The sequence below is a fragment of the Sciurus carolinensis genome, chromosome 6 (genome assembly GCF_902686445.1).
Source record: "Sciurus carolinensis chromosome 6, mSciCar1.2, whole genome shotgun sequence".
NCBI classification, from domain to species: Eukaryota; Metazoa; Chordata; class Mammalia; order Rodentia; family Sciuridae; genus Sciurus; species Sciurus carolinensis.
In genome coordinates this window covers 33,465,902-33,486,866 of record NC_062218.1, presented here as the reverse complement: position 1 = coordinate 33,486,866, position 20,965 = coordinate 33,465,902, and the positions used below count along the sequence as shown (strand labels likewise).

The window sequence follows — 20,965 nt, the reverse complement described above, 5'->3', positions numbered from 1 at the left end:
AAGAGTGAGAACTCGGGAGTCAGATTCCTGGGTTCTGATCCTTGCTCTATCCCTTATTAAGCAATTTAGCTCTCCCCTCTGCTTTAATTTCCTGGTTGGGTAAGTGGAGATAAACAGTGCTCACAGAGCTGTTGTGAGGATGAAGTGGGTTATTCTACATAAAGCACTTGGAACACCACCAAGCACATGGAAATAAATATGAAAAAAAATTCACATCTCCTAATTTTAAGTGGTCATTACTTTCCTCATGTATTGACTTGGAAAGCAAAACCGTCAAAACACGTATGCTTCCTTTTTCCTTTCCCTTTTCAGAGCTTTTGCTCCTATTATTCCATGTCATTTCCATCCTACTAAACTCCTCAGGTTTTCTCTCACTTTCCTGATAAAACCTTCCTCACACACTTACCAGTCACTTTTCCAGTAGCAAGATAGCATGATGAGCAAGACACCAAGAATCATGGGCAGGATGATGAGGATCATCATATGGGCTGGAGAAAGGAAAAGAAAGATATATTTGTAATGAGTACTTCTACCTCCTCAAAAGAATAAAATAAATTTGTGAGCCAGAATAGTTTTACATGTTTATTACTCCTCAAATGTTCGTTTATTGCATGTTTCAATATAAGTTTTACCTAGTCAGCGGGGGAAATTGACCAATCAGCCAATACTTGGTGATGCAGACTCACTACCTTTCTGATAAAGTGGACCATACCTCCCACTTCCTCAGTTGCTCCCAGAATTAGAATTATACTTTCTCCACCCTTCCCCAAGCTTCCTGGTAGGTGGAGAGCACCTTCCTGTCCTTGACTGGGGATTCAAGCCATATGCCTTGGCTTGGCCAATGAGACGTTGGTAATTGTGATGTGGGGAAGTAGAAGCTTGGGATGTGCTGGCATATTCTGTCTGGTCTTGTGATCCTGAGATCCGCAATGAGAAGGGTTCACCCCAGGCAGCTGCTGCCCATTCAGCCTGAGCTCCAGAGTGAACTACTATGTAGTAACCTGAACCCCACTGAAGCTGGAGTCCAGTTTGGCTCAGCCTAGCCCAGCCACAGCTGACCCATGAGTAGGCAGAAATAGTCATTGTGATACTGCCACTGAGACCTTGAGATTGTTACATACTAACTGATTAGTACAACTCTTTTAGTTAGCCTCAGATAAAATTAGCAGAATATATCTTAACCTGAGAGAATCATTCTATTTTTCATTTACTTCTCAGATATGTCAGCAACCTTCCTTTTTTTTTTTTTAATTTGGTACTGGCAGTAAGACCCAGGGCCTCACACATACTAAGCAAGAGCTCTACCACTGAGCTACAGCCCCAATCCTTTTTTATTTTATTTTGAGACAGGTGCTCACTAAGTTGCCTAGGCTGACTTTGAACTTGTGATCCTCCTGTTTTAGCCTCCCAAGTAGCTGGGATTATAGGCGTGGTGCCACAGTGCCTAGCTGTGTGCTTTTTCTGAAGATCCATTTTCCTGTTCCCATTCTTGCAATTAGGCCAAGTTAATCACGCATCTGGTTTGGTAAATACTCAATGCAAATTGCTCAGGGGAGGTGGGGGCTAACAGTTATTCCATGTACTTATGATTCTGCTCAATTCATTTGCCTCCTCTTGCACACCCCACTCCCTATCCCTATACCAGGCTACCCTGGAAAAGTGGAGCTTGGTTTGAGGGTAGCAGTGTTGTGGGTGATGTTGCAGCTTGGAAAGGAGAGCTGGCTTGGGCAAGTGCTTTGCCCAAGCCAGGGCAATGAGGCAACACAGGGTTCTGGAGAAAAGGCCCAGAAAGGTAAGAGGCCTAAGCAAGCACCTCAACACCTGGCCTCAAATCAGCCTGGCACCAGGGCAGGGGAGAGGCACTCTCTTCCTGACTCTGTCACTAAGAACACCTTGCTCTCCAGATCAGCCCTTTTAACTACTACAATTGAGTTAAAATTTGGTTAAATTATGAATGTAGTTAGAGCAAACGTGGGACCTAACAATGTTTCCAAATTTTCTACTAGTTTACTAAACTTTTTAGTGAGGCATAATACAAGTTGAATACCCTTTCCTTAAAATACTTGGAACCAGAACTTTTTGGATTTCAAGTTTTTTTCTCATTTTGCTATACTGCATACACATGAGATTTTTGTGTTTCCTGGGCACCTGCCAACCCGAAGGTAATTTTACACAATATTCTTAGTGCACTTGCACTTCAACTCAAGGTCTCTTCACTGAGGTGAGGCTATAGGTATGCGTGTCAGGACTGCTGAACCTAAGGGCCCTTCCTGTTCATGGGGTTACAGAGCTGCAGAGGCAGGTGGTGGATGGTATTTCCTGCCAGTTCACTGCTAGACCATCACATGACCATCCGTATCCCGAACTCAAATCAGTGTAAGATTTGAGCCCATGATTCATATTAGTGGAGCACTTTTGTCATGTTGGAGTTATTTCCAGGTTATTTTCCTTCCCCTGCAACTATGTGTGCCCTTATCACCTGTCAGCACTCTGGGGTCAGCAGTTCTACAAGATGTGACCTTTCTGTCCTCAAAATTCCCCTTTCAGAAAAGAGACCTTGCAAGTATCAGGAGTTGGTGACCTCTGGCAAGACTTTTGAGCCTGTTTACAACGAAGGGTGTCTTCAAGGTCCCTTTCAACATGAACTTCCTCTGAGTCCCTCCTGGCAGACATTCTTTTCTCCCCTCCCTCCATCAGTGTCTATCTTCTCACCACTGGATCATGGGATTTCGGGGTTGGCCACAGGGATATATTTTTCTACCAACCAGTTATTTCCATTCTTCTTTCTTGCTTTCTCCATTCTTCCAGCCACACGCATTTTGAAAAGACCCAGCTCCAGCTCACCCTTTCCCAACCAAGTACACAAATGTGGAGCTAGTGAATGTGCCCCTGCCTGGACTCTGTCCCACTGACCTCCAATTGCCCCTGGAGGCCTGGCAAAGCAGGAGGCTATCAGTTTGCCACCAGGAAAACAGTCAGAAGGATGACTGGCCTCAGAAAGCAGTTCTACTGACAACCACTAATGTCTGCCTGCTCCCTGTGGCTCTTTCACTAAACACTAAAACATACTGTGATTTTCAAAGGATTCTGACACTGATCTCCAGAGAAGGACCTCAGGGTTGGCTGAGAGGAGCAAAAGGAAAGTTCCAGGCATAAATTGGTCAGAATAACTCCAACTCAGGGTTCTGTGTAATGATTTGTGTGTGGGGGGTGTATGTATAATAAAAAGAGAAAGAGGAAGAGGAAAAGGGTTGGAGGAAAAAAGTTTGAATATTCCTGATCTAGAAGAAGTCTAAGGCAACATTTCTGTAACTTGCAAGTTTCTCAGAAACTCCAAAAGATAGACTTTTGATTTGGAAAAACAACTCACAGTGCTCATCTGGTGTTGTGACCTCTGTGAAGGTACCATTGGGACCCTCGCCAGCTCCTGTGTACGAAGTGACGAAAAACTCATAGGAGGATTCCGGCTGTAGGTTTTCCACAACGAATGTCTTTTTTTGGGGGTCATCAATGGTGTACTTGCAATATATTGAAACACCTGTGGTTTTTAGAATTTTTTTTAAGAAATAAGAGTTATTATTTTTTTATGAGCATGGTAGAGATCTCATGACAGAGTTAGACATATACTCCTGTTGCCTCTGCAACAACCAAATATCACATTCATTCCAGCGCCCTGGGGAAAATTTTCAAGAGATGGCGCAGTAAGCAAAAATCCACTAAACAGGCATTGTTGGTGACCAGGCAGAGCATAGAAATCTGACAGAGTCAGCAAGGCTTTGCAAGAGACTTAAAAAGAAGTTGTAATAACATTTGACAAAGTTGAAGTAAAAAGGGTAAGAAAGTTTCCCGAGTGGCAGGATTCCTTAAGGAGCAGATGACCAGCCCCCCCCCCACCCCTTATTCAGCCCACTCGCTTGTCTAAATACTCCTTTGGATCGTTAAATCATGGGGGAAGGACCATCAACCTTGCCACAGAGATGGTAGCCTTTGTAATGCCTCTGAATAATAAGAGCTCAAAACTGTAAAGGAACAAATAAATGGTACCTGAAAGAACCACATTTTCAAATCCTGGGTGGCATTGCCTGGCCCTGGCTTTCAGGTAGACACGATACCCTTGTATAAAACCAGGCTGGACTCAGTGGAATAATCCTTCCATGTCATAGCAAAGGAGCGGGAGGTCAAGTTAGCGATGGCCACACGAGGGCTGTCCAAAGGAGCTGCGAAGGGAAGTTAGTTAGGTAAGAAAGGAGTCACGATTTGAAATAGTCTCAGAAAAAAGAACCACAGCGAGTTGTGGAGGCTATAAGAACTTAAACAGTTTTATCTGTTACCCTAGAGGATTTATGCCTGGACATCCCTTGTGAGAGCTGAGGAGTTGAGCAATTTACCTTTTACAGATGAAGAAATAGAAGCCCAGGAAGACTAAGAGAGACTAAGTAACTTGCACCAGAAGAAAAAATGGGAAGAAAAAAAAAAAAAAAAAACAGATGAAATCTCTTTCTTAGACTTGATTCTGTCCTTGATTTCTAAGTAATGTTTGAGGGAGGACCCCACCGGAGAACCTACTGAAGGGAAGAGGAAGAGAAGGAAGAGTCACGGTTATGCTCAAAGAGGAAGCAAGGAACTGCAGAACTCTGGATCCCAGGTTGAGGCAATGAAAAACTACCTAGGTGTCACTGAAAAAATCTGGGTTCATTTATTCTGAAGCCTTCTTGGATCTGTTTCCACATGCAGTTAGCCACATACGAAGACACTCAGGCAGAGGGCACACCTGCCTGCCTCAGAGCCCGCTGTGATCTGTGGATTGGCTGAGACTCCTTCTAATGTGCATGAGAGGGTCAAGGGCCAGCTGTGCAGCCTTCAGCCAGCCCGAGACCTCGGATGCCAGAGGAGGTGAATAAGCACTGTGAGGGACAATGAAAATTCCCCACACTGCTGGGGACCATGGTGGTGGGAGCTCATGGGGCGATTTCACAACATGTCTGAAAAGTCCTAAAAATTGTAAAGAGATAAAAAAAAAAAATAGTTAAGAGAAGTTCAAACCCTTGGACATAAGTATTTCACCTCTGGGGCTTCACTTAAAAACCATTATCATGGATATGGACAAATAGCCTTGATGTTGATGTTGTTCCGATGTTGATTCTGATGTTCTGATGTTGATTCAGGAAGGACACAAGAGACTGTGCAACGGAGGAGAGAGGGAAAAGGGCTTGAGAATTGGCACTTGGGCTATGAGATACTGAAACTGAAGTTTGTTGTGAAAATTCCTATAATCATTCTAAATTGTTCAACATGCATATATATATATATATATATATATATATATACACTGAGGCACTTTTTGGTCGTGGAAATGATGTGGTTCAATAATGTTTAGTGAAATGGATCAAAAAAGTAATTTACAAACTGCACAGATTAAGATCTCATTTGTATTTAAAAGTGTCTATCTCTAGAGAGAAAGGAATACCAGGATATAAATAAAATATTCACCCTGGCTTTATGTATCTGGATGTTAAAATTACCAATTACTTCATCTTGTTTTGCATAACAATTTGTAAACCACCTTTAATAAAAACGTCTTACATTTGAATGATTAAAATATAATTTAAAAAGTCCAATTCCCAGAACAAATAGAGTCATGAAAACGAAGGGTATAAAATCTTCCTAAACCCAAAGCTAAGAATCTTGGATGGTTCTGAACTAATTTTACAGGAAGCATATTCAATTCTTTAAACTTACCCAGTTCCTGGGAGTATCCTGTTTTATACTCTAGTAAATATGCAGTCTTTTTCGTAGAGATTCCATAAATTCTGAAGTTATATCGTACCCCCGGTCTGAAAGTATCTAGAGAAGAAAAATAAATAACTTTCAGTAACATAGAATGACATTCTCTTTTGCTCTGAAAAGAAAAAGAATGAAAAAATGAATTTATATTCCCCTAATCATTTTCTTTCCTGGACCTCTGCTTTTTCTCCACCATCATCCCTCCTTCTGTTGGGTGATTGAGTCCCCTGCCTTGCAAACACTTGGCGCCATGGTGTTGCCTCTAACAAAGCCTGCAGGGAGTGTCATGGACTATGTCCTCTTGTTAGAACCCTCAAACATGTCCTTATCCATGTGTAGAAAACTGGTGCAGAATCAAGTCAGACACACAAAACCAGTTCAAACTCTCTTTCAATTTTGACTCTCCTTGTAGTTATTGCCTTCTTTCTTCTCATGAAGGTCCAATGTCAAGAAATCTTTGCTTTTACTTCCTTCTTTCCCCTGCAGTCTGCCTCCAGAACCCACCGTGGTACTAAAACTGACAGGGGACCCAGACAGCTCCCACACTGTCCCTTAGCCTAGTAGATGGCACTTCCCACCCTCCTACTTAAGCCATAAATGGGCTCCTTGGACTTTGGTAAAGTAGCAGTTGTTAAGTTATAAATCCAATGTGGAGATGAGAGTTCCACTTCTACAAGTTTTTTTACATTGAAAGTTGATGATTGACTCCAAATCAAATCTGTTGTAATCATCTCCCAAATCCACATGCTTCTCTGCTTTTGTAAATGCTGTCAGGACAACTGTTACAAGGTCCCTCTTCCACTCATTTGAGATGGCTAATGTAGAGGAACAAGTTCATCAAATCTAAAACTGATCCAACCTTAGGTCTCCACACTTTGCAAAAACAGCTCAAATCTTAGAATACATTCTTGTAAAATATGAACTACTAGCACCCATGCTGGTTTTGTGATTTCAAAACTATTAGCTTAGCAGAGTCAAAGCATCTGTGCGGTAGACCAGAAATCCTGGTGAACTCACTGCAAGGTGGATATGCCAGATGTTAATATGGAAGTTCTCCTCACCTGAGCTGATGAGTGAAAATGTGGTATTGGGACCCAGTTTCTTCCACTGCAAATCACAGAACAGGTCCTGATGAGGCTCACACCAGTCCACAACATAGCTTATGACGTCTCCAGACTGGGGTTTCCACGATATGAAGAATCCATCCTCTTTGCCAATAATTCTTTCTTCTTCAACCTCTTCTGTTCCTGTGTAGAAACACAGCAAGACTTTTGATTTAATTAATTGTAAGTTTTAAAAAGTTAGTAAGGAAGTAAATAAACATGCATGTGAAATGTATCTGCTATACTTTGGGTCTGAAATAGCCCCAAAGCCCTGTGTACTGAAGCCTTGGTCCCCAGAGCGTGCTGCTATTGAGAGGTGATGAACCTTTCAAAGATGAGCCATAGTTTGAAGAAGTTGAGTAATTAGGAAGGTGCACCCTTGAAGAGTCTGTTAGAACCCTGGTTCCTTACTTTCTCCTTTCTCTTTCCCTTCTTCCTGGCCCCCATGAGGTGATCAGCTTTGCTCCACCACACCCTATCCACCATGGTATTCTGCCTCACTATAGGCCCAAAAGCATTGGGCCAACTGACCATGAAGTAAAACCCCTGTGAGCCAAAATATACTTTCCCTCCTTATAAGTTGTTTATCTCATGTATTTTGGCACAGTAGCAGAAAGCTGATTAACACAGTAACTGACTGGTAAGAGCCTATCTCTTCAATGGCCACAGGGGCTTGAGTGGGACTTATCATGTCCCAGAAAATACACCTGTATCTCACATGCACCTCATCCTGACCCTCTTGGATCCAACCAGACTTTGGCACCTATAACTATTGACAGGATGATTCTGACTTCTGAGGCTGAATTTTACTATGACCCTTGAGAAAAGAAGGGTTTTGTCAAAGAAAAACCAACAAAGAAGACTATAAAATATATGACATTGTATGACCTGCAAAGTCTATAATATTATTATCTGCTTCTTTACCCACAAAAATTTGCTGAGGGTTGAGGATGTAGCTTAGTGGTGGAACACTTGCCCAAAATGAGCAAAGCTCTATGTTCCATCCCCAGCATGGAAAAATAAATAAACAAATTAATTAATTAATTTAAAATGGTTGCTGATCCTTGACCTCGACCCATTGCTGGTACTCCATCTATTTTCAAAAACTACCTGTTGAATGAATGACCAATGCAGCTTTGTTCCCCCACAAAAATGTTAGCTATCCTTGTACAAACTGCTGTTTCTGAGCTGTTAGGGGCAGGATTGGAGTAGAGGACCAAAAAAAGAAAAAACCACCAGGTAGGTCCTGACTTGGGTCAAGCAAGGACCAGCATAGGACGGTGGCGTGGCCTTGCTGAACTACCAGTTCTACTGATTTCAAGCAGGGCTATGCTTTGACCCTGAGGCAGAAGATTTTACTCTATTTCCACCAACTTCCTCTAAAATCTAATTTGTACAATTCAAATTTCACTAGGCATGCTGCCTGCCTTCTGGCAGTTCTGATTATTGAACACTGGTGTGAAAGAGTGCGCTACTGATTTTTCTAGGCCACCAAACTGTAAAATGGCTGGAGACACCCAAAGGAATGGATAGCCCTATGGATGAGGGAAGACCCCCGCTAAATATCCTGCCCATGTACTTCCTTCCCTTCCTCCACCAAAGAAACAAATCGCCCTCACACAGAGGCTGACAGTTTTCACTTTGCTTATTCATACCGACTGACATTGAATCCAAACTTCGGGCTATAACTCTGAGCGAGCTGCTTCTTGAAAACTGCAGGTATGTTTTGAGAGAGGGAGGTAGAGGAAGTCTTTTTTAATCATTCACACTCTGGTGTGAATTGGATTAACCTTGTTGATTTTTCTCATCGCACATGAGCCACTTGACACACACTAGTGATTTAAGAGCACAGGCCAGTTAAGGAGGGCTAGATGGAGCCTAAGGTGGGAAGGTCGAAAGTCTGAAGGCAGGGCAATGGAAGCTGTGGTAGAAACCCACTGACGAGAAGCCCCCTGAGTTGGTAATGGCACTCAGCAGTGTTGTTTGGACTGGCTGCTCGTGAGACATTCTTTAATCTACCAGCTCCACCAGCTGCACCCAATGTCCACTTCCCTCTTCTGGCCTTAATGAGGTCAGAATGCAACTCTTCATCTCCTCTCATGGCTCTTCACAAAGCAGTCACCTTAAACACTCCTGGAGTTTCTCTTCTGGAGCACAGTACTAATTGCTTTTTCTTATCTGACACACACTGGATAGTTCTTTTAAAAGTTAAAAAAACAAAACAACACCACACTGTAATCTGGCCCACTTCACCCAAATTTAAACCAGACTTGAATCATTGTTAAAACACAACCTGCCCCAGCCTCATAAGCTAGGGCTGGAAGTTTAACAGCAAGAACTGAAGAGTATCATCATTACACAGTTCATGAATGACCTTAGGGTGCCAAGTACCTATGGCCTTATATCCTCGTGTGTATTGTTCCATGGCATGTGACCATCATGATTTACTATTTCCAAACTTTTCTGTAGCTGTCCCAAGGACATTAATATCACTATTGACTTTGCGGCCAAGGTCATTTCTACCTTGTTTGGCTCTTTCACAGGATGAGGGAGTGGCCAGTTATCATCATTCACTCTATGCAACTGGCAAAGCACCTCAGGAAAAAGGACACCAGTTCTCCTTACAAGTCTGGGAAGCGTTCCTGGGCCTTTCATAAGTGACAAGGACGGACCACAGTTTTTCAACGCCATAAATGCAACTCATATTTCACAAATCACAAGGCACAGAAGTGCGGACCCTACTTCCTGGTGAAGACTGTCTGTGGGGTTGCACTTAGTTGAATAAGTCTGGGATACTTTCCTGAATGTGCTTCTCTGGCCATGGCTAAGACCTTGTCACTGTGAGGGGCACTGTCCCACTGAAGCCTGTGGACACACCTGGCCCCAAAGGAAATGACTCACAGTGTTTGCCCCTAGATGTTTTATCTTTCCAAGTTCACATCTTCTCAGTCTATCCAATGCTACTTAGTCATATCACCAACATTTTCCTAGAGAATGAAAATGAAACCAACCAAAAAACAACTCACTGTTTCCAGAGTCTTCAGGGACCATAATCACGGATGCCGGGGAAGTGCCCACACTGTTGTTGGCTGTGATGTGGATTCGGTAAGAACACTGGTCAAGGGTTAGCTTTATGCCTCTGGCAGGTGCAGGAATGGCATGGAGCTCTGATGTGGATGGCTCGTCGAGATTTTCTACAACCACATTATAGAATAGGATCTTGCCATTGGCATGAAGTTTTGAGAGTGGCTGAAAAAAAATTGATGATTATTTTAAAATGGGCTTTACTTTGAAAGGACTTTGTATAATTATTTTGTCATCTTTTCTGGTCCCTCAATTGCCTGACACATATGTGTTCAAGAAAACACAAACACACACACACACACACACACACACACATCAGTAAATTCCAACAATTTAGTAGACAAAATATCATCTTCACCAATTTTAGAATCAGACATTCTAACCTATAACTTAAGAGAAAGGGAGATTGTTCAGCCTGGTGAGAGGGACTTGGAGGCGCAGCAGAGAGGAGAAGACCCATACACAGAAACGGCAGCGCCCGCAGCCTTTGCAAAAGAAGCCGAGCCCTGGCCGCCTCTCTTGTTCAGTCCGCAGTTCCCTCTTCTAGAAGATCCTTTAGGTTACAGAGAGTCTCTGCCCACAGTCCCAGGCCCAGGTCCAGGTCCAGGTCTGTTCCTTAGGCTCACCCTCCCTAGGACAGACTGTGCTCGGGTATGTGCATCCCTAGACCAGAGACCAGGAAGTGGCTTTCTGCTTGAGATGTAGACATAACCTGGCTGTCGGAGTGGCAGGTTCACACGTGTGAGCACAGAGGTCCTTGCAGGACAGGGAAACTAGAGGTGGGAAGAAAAGCAGGATGGGCTGTGGTTTGGGGCTGACCCTCTCAGCATTACCATGCTTTGGTATAAAACACTCTCTCACTCAAAGTTCTGAAAAGAAGGCTGGTCTTCCAGGCAGCCAGGAAGGATGTTAGGCCAGAAACCATGATATTTAATATTATAGTTTTATGTTTATAAGTTTTAAATATAAATAATATTAATATTTAAATATAATTTTAAAAATATGGTATGTGGGTTCCCACATGTACCCTTCCCCTGGGAGCTACAAAGTGAAGGGTGGGCCTGAGTAGAACTTACAGAGAGGAAGGTTCTAGCAATCAGAATCGGCCATCAGTGGCATGGGCCGCCAGGAGAGGAGTAGTGCTAGTGTCAGGACATGAAGGGGGAGCAGGATTCCTCGGCTGGGGAAGCAGTTCCCTTGGACTAGTGCTGAGATCACCAATGTTCACAATTTCACTGTGAAGGACACAGTGGAAGCAAATCGGGTTTTTTTTTTTTGAAACTGCACCTCTTACCTTCCAGAATAAGGTCACAATATGACTTCTATTCTCTGACTTCACTGTTCTCCAGACATCAGGAGCCTCGGAAGGAGCTGCAATCAACCAAAGGCAAGTTCTCAGGTCATAATGTGTGTGTAGAGTCACTGCTTTCTAAGGCCACAATGAGCACCTGCCCTCCACAGGCCTGCTTCTCGCCCCTTCAGTCTCTGCGATTTCTACCCAATTATCCACAGCCACGCAGTTCACACCTCACTCGGTGCATTTAGTAGGAGTTTAAAAAAGCGTCATCTGGCCCTGAATGTGACACCAAACCAGACATCTTTTTAAACATCAAGTCTCAGAGCTTTTGGCAATCATTTTCTAGATCAGTTCTAGGAGGGGCGTTGGGAAAACTTCGCACGTGTGACTTTCCAGGTGCGGGTCACGGCTACTTGCTTGCGCCATCTACAAAGGCTGCAGGGGAGGAGTATTAGCAGACAGCGCCCTAGGGACAGGAAACACAGGCTCTCCCCTGCATTCCTGATTCCACCTGGCTGGGCCCTCACAGGAGTCACCAGCTGGAAATGCCTCCTGGTTCCCCTCTGTGGCCCCAGCACCAGTCAGCTGCCTGAGGACACACAGGGCACCTGCTGCCCCAGTTCCTCTATCACGACTCTCACCACACTGGTAATACTTTGATTCCTTGTCTCTCTGTCAATAAGCTGTGCGATCCCTGGGGCCAGGGGCTTTGGCTCAGTTGACTTTAAAACCTCAGCACCTGGGAGCCGTGGTTGGAGCTCAGCAGTACAGTGCTTGCTAGCATATGTGAGGCACTGGTTTAATCCTCAGCACCACATAAAAATAAATAAAATAAAAGTATTGTGTCCATCTACAATTAAAAAGAAAAAACACCCCAAGCATCTGGCTCAGGGCCTGGTACTTAATGGAAATTTTATATGCACTGTTCAAATGAATAAAAAGCAAACTAAGAAGGAACACAGAAAACAACCTGCTTAAATGTCCCGATCTTTTCTTGTCCCCATCCCTCCCTCAACTGATTGGTTGATTGACTAATTGATCATATTGTACTGAATTTACCCTTGCTCATTCAACTTATCATGAGAAGAAATCAGTCTTCTAATCCACATTGACCCTTGATACCTCTGAATAAAATTATTTAAGGGGAATCTCATTCTTACAAAAAATGGAAAAACAGCTAATATTTATAATATTGGACTCCAAGCTCAATGCCCAATCTTCAGCTGGTTTGTAAATTACTACTCAAAATCAAAGAGTGCTGTAACATAGCTGATAGCACTATGCATTTATATACAATATAGTTTCTACTGAGATGTCATTAACTCTGTGGTGGTTTTTCTTATGATTGCAATCCACCAAACATTGCGCTTTCCAGCATTAAGCAAAGTGCTATCAGAGGTAAATATCCATAGAGACACAGATACATCTCATTTTCTTATCATCATCAAAAACAAAGAAATGTATTTCAGTTTATTACACCACAATCTAAAGACCCTCTCCCCTTTTGCCATTTTCCTTTTGCACAAAATTATAGTTATAATGTTAGCCTCAATTTGCAGCAAACAAAAATCCCAAAGCAAAACATTATTGAAATTTTTTAATAAAGCACAGCTGAGGAATACATCACAACCTATCAAGAATAGGGCTTCCCACAGCAGGGATCCATGGGGAATTTGTATCCCTTGGAAAAATTACTGGCATCTTGGTGGATGAGAAGCCTGGAAGGGTTGGGAGGGATGCAAAACTCACTAATGGTCATCTCCACGTGTCCATTCTGACCAGCTGCCCTGACTTGTGCCCAAATTAGAGCCACTGCTTTCAAATGGCTCTTATAGAATGAGGCAGAGACAGCTCTGCCAAGCTACCCACAAACAAGAAGATGGAATGGAACACATAGTGTAATCCTTCCTTTGGCCATAAACAGCCAGGGCTTGAATAGACATGATCACACAGCTGTGATCACAATACCAAGAGAGAGGACACAGGGAGCCTAGTGCTGGTCAGGGTGGAGCTCTGCTGCCTGGGCATTGAGTCACAGCTCAGTCACTTACTGACTGGGCCAGTGAGGTCACTTCACCGCTCACTGCCTCACCTATTAATAGCACCTGCACATGTAGTGAGGATTAAAAGAGAACAACTGTGGGCACAGAGAGCTGTGTCTGGCACAGAATAGACGTGAACTGCTATGTTATTCTCATGTCTCTGCCTTTCACTAAGGTTGCAAACTGGGTAAGTCTCTTGAATCCATGGATGCAGGGTCCCTCATCTGGAAAACAGGTAGTAATAATACTTCATCATCATGCACTGGAAAGAGCTGGATGCAAGGCCAGATCATCTCATGTCTCTGCTCTGGGACATAGTTATTTGGGGAGAAAGTCCTGTATCATCAATACTCAGATGCAGAGGCTCCCAAAGCACCATAACTGGAGCAAACAACTGACTAATAAAGATTAAGGGCCCAAGTATCAAGATTACATTTCCAGACACAACGTGAAACTATTCAGTATGAGACCAGTGCTTTCCATGACATTAACACTTCTATTTGACCCCGGTTCTGAATTAAAGGTCTATGCTAATTTACACAGACCCAGATCCAATGTGCATCCAGCAATAGCAGTGGCTCAGAAACTATTTTAGAAGAATGAAAGGGAAGAAATAAAATGTATGCTAGAAATAATACTGATGTCAAATGTTTGAAATTGGCGTCTTCCACTCATTAGACATTGACCGAATTTTTTTTTTTTTTTACATTGACCCAATTTTAAAAGATGGTATCCTGTTTTCATACTTGCCTCTTAAGAGTTTAGTACACTAAACACTCTTAGGGAAGCCGGCCCATCTCTGGGGTTTAGATCCATGGGTTAAATGCCAGGGGGCTGAACATACCAGCTTCAGGGGTGGTAAAGTTTTCAACCGTCCATTCACTCCATTTCCAGAAGTGCTTGGCATTAGCACAGCGTACGCGGGCCATGTACTCTGTACCAGGCACCAGTTCCCCAAAGAGGAGCTTGCCATTCACCTTCATGTCAACACTGTGCTGCTTGATTGAAGAAGAGAAGAAAGGAAAAGGAAAAGAGAAGAAGACAGAAGCATTGGTGAGCACGTCTCATTGCAAACCCAAACAGGACACAGTAAATCCTGATTTGGAGTAAGACCAGGTCTTCTTCAGGCAAACAAAGAAAAAGAAATCCCTAAAGTCTTCTTCCCTTCTCTAAAAATCTACGATTAATGTCTTGTTCCTTTTTAAACAGATGATCCACCCACAGAACTCACAGGCGGATCAGAGTTTGAAGTAATTTTATTCAGCAATCTCTCCGTTCAGGGCATAAGAGGGATGTGGAAGACAGACAGACGACTAAGCAGGGTTCTTACTTGTATCACTTTTCCATCGCCTTGCAGTTCAACCTGACACTGGAGTGTCAAGTAATTCCCAAGGGCATGCACCTTCCAGCTCATCAGGACAGGCGTGGCACCTATACTTTCAAAACGGACACTGTGGGGAGCCATTGGATGAACTGCCAAAAAAGAAAGAAAGAAAGAAAGAAAGAAAAGAATTAAACACAGATCCAAAAGAACTTTGGTAAGTTGGCAGTTCATCTCTCCACTGAAAAAGTATTTTTTGTTTAAGAACATAGTCAACAAAACCAGACTTACTGACAAGATATAGCATGCCAACTCACAGCTTTTCTCTTTCATTGATTATATTAGATTCTTAGAAAAAGACAAAAAGAAATATCCTTAGCAATCTTAGAATTAGACATAAGCAGGCAGATTGTGGAGGGGAGTTAAAACTTAGAGAAGAAAGCCCAGGGAGGAAGACTAAAACAGAACTCAGCTTTTAATAAAACTAATATTAATAATGTCAGGAATATAATCCCAAATGTTCAATGTATAACAATTTTCCAGAAAAATGTCACTGATTCCCAAGAGAAGACAGTCAACAGGTGGCAACCTCTAGATGATCCATAGGAGGGCACTGTTAGAGACTTCAGAAGAGCTCCATGAGGTAAAGGTGAGAAGGTCTGAAACAAACAGAAGAGAAAGAGCAACTATTGAGAGAGAGAGAAAGAGAGAGAGAGAGAGAGATTGGAGAAGAAGGAGGAAGAGGAAGAGGACTGAAAATATAATATCTAAAATAAAAAACTGGACGAAATAAAGTTCTGAAAAGATTGAAAGAAGCACATTTTGTCCTGTATATTCCACTGAATGCAGTGGGCATAATTCACAGAGTGCTACCTGAGAAATTTGAAAGGTAAATAGCAGCAAAGATATTGGAAACCAGAATTGGAAGTACTACTTGAACTGGAAGGGAGTTTACCTTGTTTCTTACTTTTTTTTTTTTTTTCACTTTCTTTCTTTTTGCTTTTTTGCCCCTCTGTTCTCTTAATACTTGGCCTTATATGAGGACACAGTAGAGGAAGTACCAGAGTGGGATAGTCAAAGTCCCAGATTTCTGACTGGAGAATGAAATGAAGAGAAACCAAGAAAGCACAGGGAAATCATGGAGGGGAAGGTGCTAGAGAACATGACTCCATGGAATTATTCAGGAACTCCCATGCTTACCTCTAATGCATACCTAGATTTAATCTTACACAGCATACCAAAGACTTTGAGTATTGAGCTAACAGACCACTATCTAGACCACTGTCTAGGTCCCAGGGAGAGACATGCATGAAACAGATTTTTAAGCCACTGCAAAGTCCTTGAAAAGTTAACTGATATTGGAACCACAGCCCACCTTAGGTTGGTTAAAATGCAGCCCAAACCCAATCAGGTTAATTGTTAACTAAAAACTATCAATAACCCCCAGAGGATCCAAACATCTGGGGTCCTAAAACCTAATACTCAAAATGCCCAGGATAAAATCCAAATAACCAAGAAAACTTCAGCTCATGGGGGAAAATACTGCTGACAAATGGTAATAAAAATGTGACCAATAAGTTGGAATTTTCCATCAAACGCTTTTAAGCAACTATTATAAACTGTTTCAACAAGTGACCATGAACATTATCAAAACAAATGGAAAAACAGAAAGCCTTAGTAAAGTCATAAAAGACAAAAAGGGAAATTTTAGACCTGAAAAATATAATCATAGAAATAACAAACTCATGTGGGAAGAACAGTAGCCAAAGAGAGAAGACATGGGAAAGTACATGATCCTGAAGGTAGATCAGTAGAAATGACCCAACCAAACAAGTGGAAGAAAACGGGGTGTTGAGAAGTGAATCAGGCCTTGGGGAGATGTGGGATTATAATAGCAGAAGTCCAATAATTGAGTTCCCAGAATGTGAGGAGGAAAAAATGTGATTCTCAATAAATACTGGCTAAAAACTCCCTAAATTTGGTGCAAGACATAAATCTACAGATTTAAGAAGCTTAGGATAAAGCCACAAACAGAAAAACCAAAGTGTGTATCCTAAACATATTAGAGCCAAGAAGGTTTTGAAGATACATCAACACAAATTATTCGACTCAAAGACCAGAAAAAGATTGAAAAAAAATGAAGGGTCTCAAGGCCCTTAAACAATGCAGTAATTTGTGTGTGCATGTGTGTACACTGGGGATTAAATCCAGGGCCCTACACATGCTAAGCATATACTCTACCACTGAGTTACAACTCCAGCCCAATTAAAAATAAAGTTACAACACTGTCAAAAGTACCAGAAGAGGAGAAGGAAGAGACATGTTCAAAGTAATAATTGAATAAATATTGGTGGAAAACTCCCAAATTGGCGAGTTACATAAATTTTCCTACTCAAGAAGTTTGGAGAATGATATATTCAATGAAAACTATACCTAGACCTATAATAATTTTATAGACCTAAAATAATTTTGTTGAAAACCAAAGAGAAAAAATTTAAGCGTCTAGATAAACAGCATACATTGTGTACAGAATGATTCAAGGGATTGCACATTTTATAGGGGAAACCACAGAGGCCAGAAGGTGATGGAACATCTTGAAATTGCTGAAGTAAAGTCTCAACCCAGAAGTCAATACCCAGAAATGTCAGCTTCAGGAAAGAAGGCAGATAGACATCACCAGATGAAGCAAAACCAAGCATGGCTTACTAGCAGAACTGCTCTAAATGGAGCGCAGACATGCTAAGTGGAGAGCTTCAGATTGAAGGGTAAAGATATGGGAGGAAAACTCGGTCCTTCAGGTAGGAAGGAATAACAACAGAAATTGTAACTATCTAGGTAAATATAATACAAGACTGTCTTCTCCTCTTAAATTCTTTGAAGGATGTGTGAGTGTTAAAAGCAAAAAGCATAACAGTGTCTGGTGGGGTTTCCACTATATGGAAGTGTAGCACATAACTATACCCTGCCATGGTGGGACAGTGTAAAGGATAGAGAGTTATTGGACTTCTATATGTATTGGACTTTCACATGAAGCAGCGAAATATTAAGTTGAAGATACAAGATCAGTTCTCTAGAAGACATATATTGACCCAGTTCTCCCCCCATTCTTGTTTCTAGTTATCAAGAATAACTAAAATATTCTGGGAATACAAAATTCTGAGATAAGGAAGCTGGGGGGAGTGCTAGCTGGAACAGTGTGGGCTCTCTTCCAGTCCTTTCTGGAAACAAGATGTCCTGATCAGTGAGTCATATGTCCCTAGGGTATTAAATCCAGAGCAGGCTGCTTTCTGAGGTCCTTCAGCTGTAATGTGAGAAATTCAAAGATGATATTCCAGCTGCCCAGGGCAGCTTTCCTGAGCCCTGGGGGACTAATCAGCCATGAATTCCAAGACTCTCATGGTCCTTTCTGCTTATCTTTGAGTAACAAATCTATTTCACATAACTTGCTGTATAGGAGTGTGTTCTATCTCACTGGACTCAAGTGGATAACCAGTCAGTGAGCAGGATACAGTCTGGCAGAACCATGGTTTATTGGCAAAGTGGGAGGGTCCTCTCATACCTGGCTCAGGTGGAAATGTCAGCCTAGGGGTGCAGGGGATGGTCACACAGCTGGATAATTTATGGGAAAAGAAGGATACTGAGGGGGACATAGGTTGCTCTCTCTAGTACTCATGTGCGCACACACACACACACACACACACACACACACAAACAAGCATGTGTTGCATGGATTAAGACAGAAAAAAAAATATGTAGAAATAGGGATGCTAAGTCACAATTCCCTGTCAGGCACTTATGTCATCTTTTATTTCTGGAAAGCTTGGGCAGTGAATATTCAGATGGTCTCTTAGGCATCTGTTGTGGTTTGGATACAAAGTATCTACCAAAAGCTCCTGCTTTAATGCAAAAATATCAAAGGCGAAATGATTGGATTGTGAGAGCTGTAACCTAATCAATCCATTCTTCTTTGAATGGAGTAAGTGGGTGGTAACTGTAGCCTGGTGGGCTGTAGTTGGAGGGGGCGGGTCATTGGGGGCATGCCTGGAAAGGTACATCTCCCCCCAGCCCCTTCCCCTCCCTCTCTCTCTTTCCTGGTCCCAAGAGCAGAGCAGTGCTCCTCTGCCATGTTCTTCTTCCACGATACGCTCTGCCTCACCTTGGGCCCAGAGCAAGGGAGTTGACTGTCCATGAAATGAATCTCTGAAACCATGAGCCAAATAAACTTCTCCTCCTCTAAGTTGTTATTGTAAGGTATTTTGGTCACAGTGATGAAAAACTGACTAACACAGCATCTGACAGGGAAGAAAGAAGTCCTCCAGTGATCCTTAAAACATCTGGAAGGGGGCTAACATGAGCACTGCAGCCTGCATAGGAAGGAGACTCAGGATCTAAAGGACAGATGTGGACAAAAGCCAGGGGAGTCTCCTGCAGCCTAGTGGTAAGTCTGGGTCATTGCAGGCCCAATGTCTCAGGCTGAATAGCCTATAGCTAGGAATGGGGCCAAAGTTTCTGGGTTCCCCATGAGAAGCCAATGGCCCTCAACTCCTGTCTAGATCAAAGGGAAAAGTATGAAATTCAGAATATTCTGAGGTTCTTGGAAATTGGAGCTCACATGAAAATACTTCCAGTCCCCTTACAGGAAAAAAATAAATTGAAGACTTTGGGAGTTTTGGGGGCAGATACAATGATCCATGATGCTTATCTGCTTACGGGTAGGGCCCTTGGGTCACTTGGTGTATTATAGATATTGGCATTTTGTTTGCTGTAGCACAGAATGCTTCTTCCACCGGAGTGGTAGCTCCCTCACAGCCGAGAATTCCACAAATAACAGTGGTTGCGCCCACTCCTTCTTCCACCTAAAGGGCCATAGTCCTAGAGGGGTATTCCTCAAAAGGAGTACTGCATACTGAGCAGAAGAGATTAGTTACTTTGTTAATATAGGACTTAACACAGAAATGTCACAATGTTACAGCCTAGTCTCACTGGTCATAAAGGTCTCCTGGGCTTAGAGACTAACCATGGACCACTAGAAGTTAATTGCCAAAGCCATTTGGGCTGAGAGTCAAAGAAATATCCCAAATACCATCAAACAAAAATAGCTGGCCCTGCCTGCACCCACTAATAAAAAGGAAGCACAATAGCTGCTGATGGGTTTCTCTGGGTAATGGAGACAGCATATGCCCAACCCGGGTGTCCTTTTGCTCCCCTTATTCAAGGTGACCAACAAGGCCATTGTCTTTAAATGGACTCTTTGCAATAGCCTGTTTTGAAAGTCATTCAACAGGTTGAGGTCTGGGCACTGCTTTTCAAACCTCTGGAGTCTGCTAGCCAGATAGAATCGCAGATGTCTAAAACCTCCCACTTCCTGATTACAGAATGTGGCAAGAGAAAACTGCCAGCAGGGTGAGCCAGTCTCTTGGATTTTGGACACCTACAGTACCTGAGGAAGCCGCCACTTTTAAATGGCAGTTCCTTGCTTGCTGGCAGATAGTGCTGTTTGGAGACTTTGCATTTTATGGTCAGAGTGCCACTTGAGAAGCTAAAACTGCACACTCTTACTTGGGTGCATGCAGATCCCACCAATAGCATTGAACAGGTTCAACAGAGTAAAATTGGAACATTTCAGATCAAGCCCCTCTGGGAACTCAAGAGACCCATAGGTTTGATAAATTAATAGCTAACTTTCAGGACCAAGTGACCTGAAAAGCTTGTTTTGGCTCCTCCTATGATTATGTGGAACCCCAAATTCAAAACCATGCCTTCTGCTGGCATGGCACAGTTTACCAACGGCTCTGCAATCTAAAAGCAGACAGTATGTGGGCTGTAGCTGCCATCTGGCCAGTGGATGGCCATCTTTTGATTGAGTCTGGACTTGGATGTTCTTCCCAAGAGGCCAAACTTCACACAGTGGCAATGGTCATACCAGTCACCCCTACCACCATATCTTGATCCCTTTGCACCAACTCATGGGCCATTGCCTAGAACCTTGCCAACTGTTCAGGAGAATACAAAGGAGTAACTAAAGAATCCACTGTGTAGGGACAAAACAATGGCAATCAATTTCTGCCTAGAAGGGATAAATATATGTTGCTTACATGGACCTGGTTAGTACCAAAGCGACCCTTAAGAGGAACTGATGGCATCTTTTAGGATACCCCATGAGACTTTACCCTGACCAAGAAGCATCCTCATCACCCAAGCAACACAACAGGCGGACTTTCCATTTGTTATCCACAGGCCAATGGAGCCATTAGACAGTGGAATAGCCAACTCACACAACACCAAAGAAAGGATATCCATCAAGATGACTGCTATACAGGATGGCATCCTCATC

At 42.7% G+C, this 20,965-nt stretch overlaps 1 protein-coding gene across 1 annotated transcript in view; it reads right to left on the bottom strand.

Annotated features, from left to right (window-relative positions):
- The window catches only part of Osmr (oncostatin M receptor), a 63,448-nt gene that overhangs the window by 1,015 nt on the left and 41,468 nt on the right, over window positions 1–20,965 (bottom strand). The window contains 10 exon segments of the mRNA XM_047555389.1: window positions 407–488; window positions 3,371–3,538; window positions 4,045–4,134; window positions 4,137–4,217; window positions 5,740–5,844; window positions 6,846–7,031; window positions 9,914–10,136; window positions 11,266–11,342; window positions 14,155–14,308; window positions 14,641–14,783. Coding sequence (XP_047411345.1) covers window positions 407–488; window positions 3,371–3,538; window positions 4,045–4,134; window positions 4,137–4,217; window positions 5,740–5,844; window positions 6,846–7,031; window positions 9,914–10,136; window positions 11,266–11,342; window positions 14,155–14,308; window positions 14,641–14,783 — 1,309 coding nt within the window.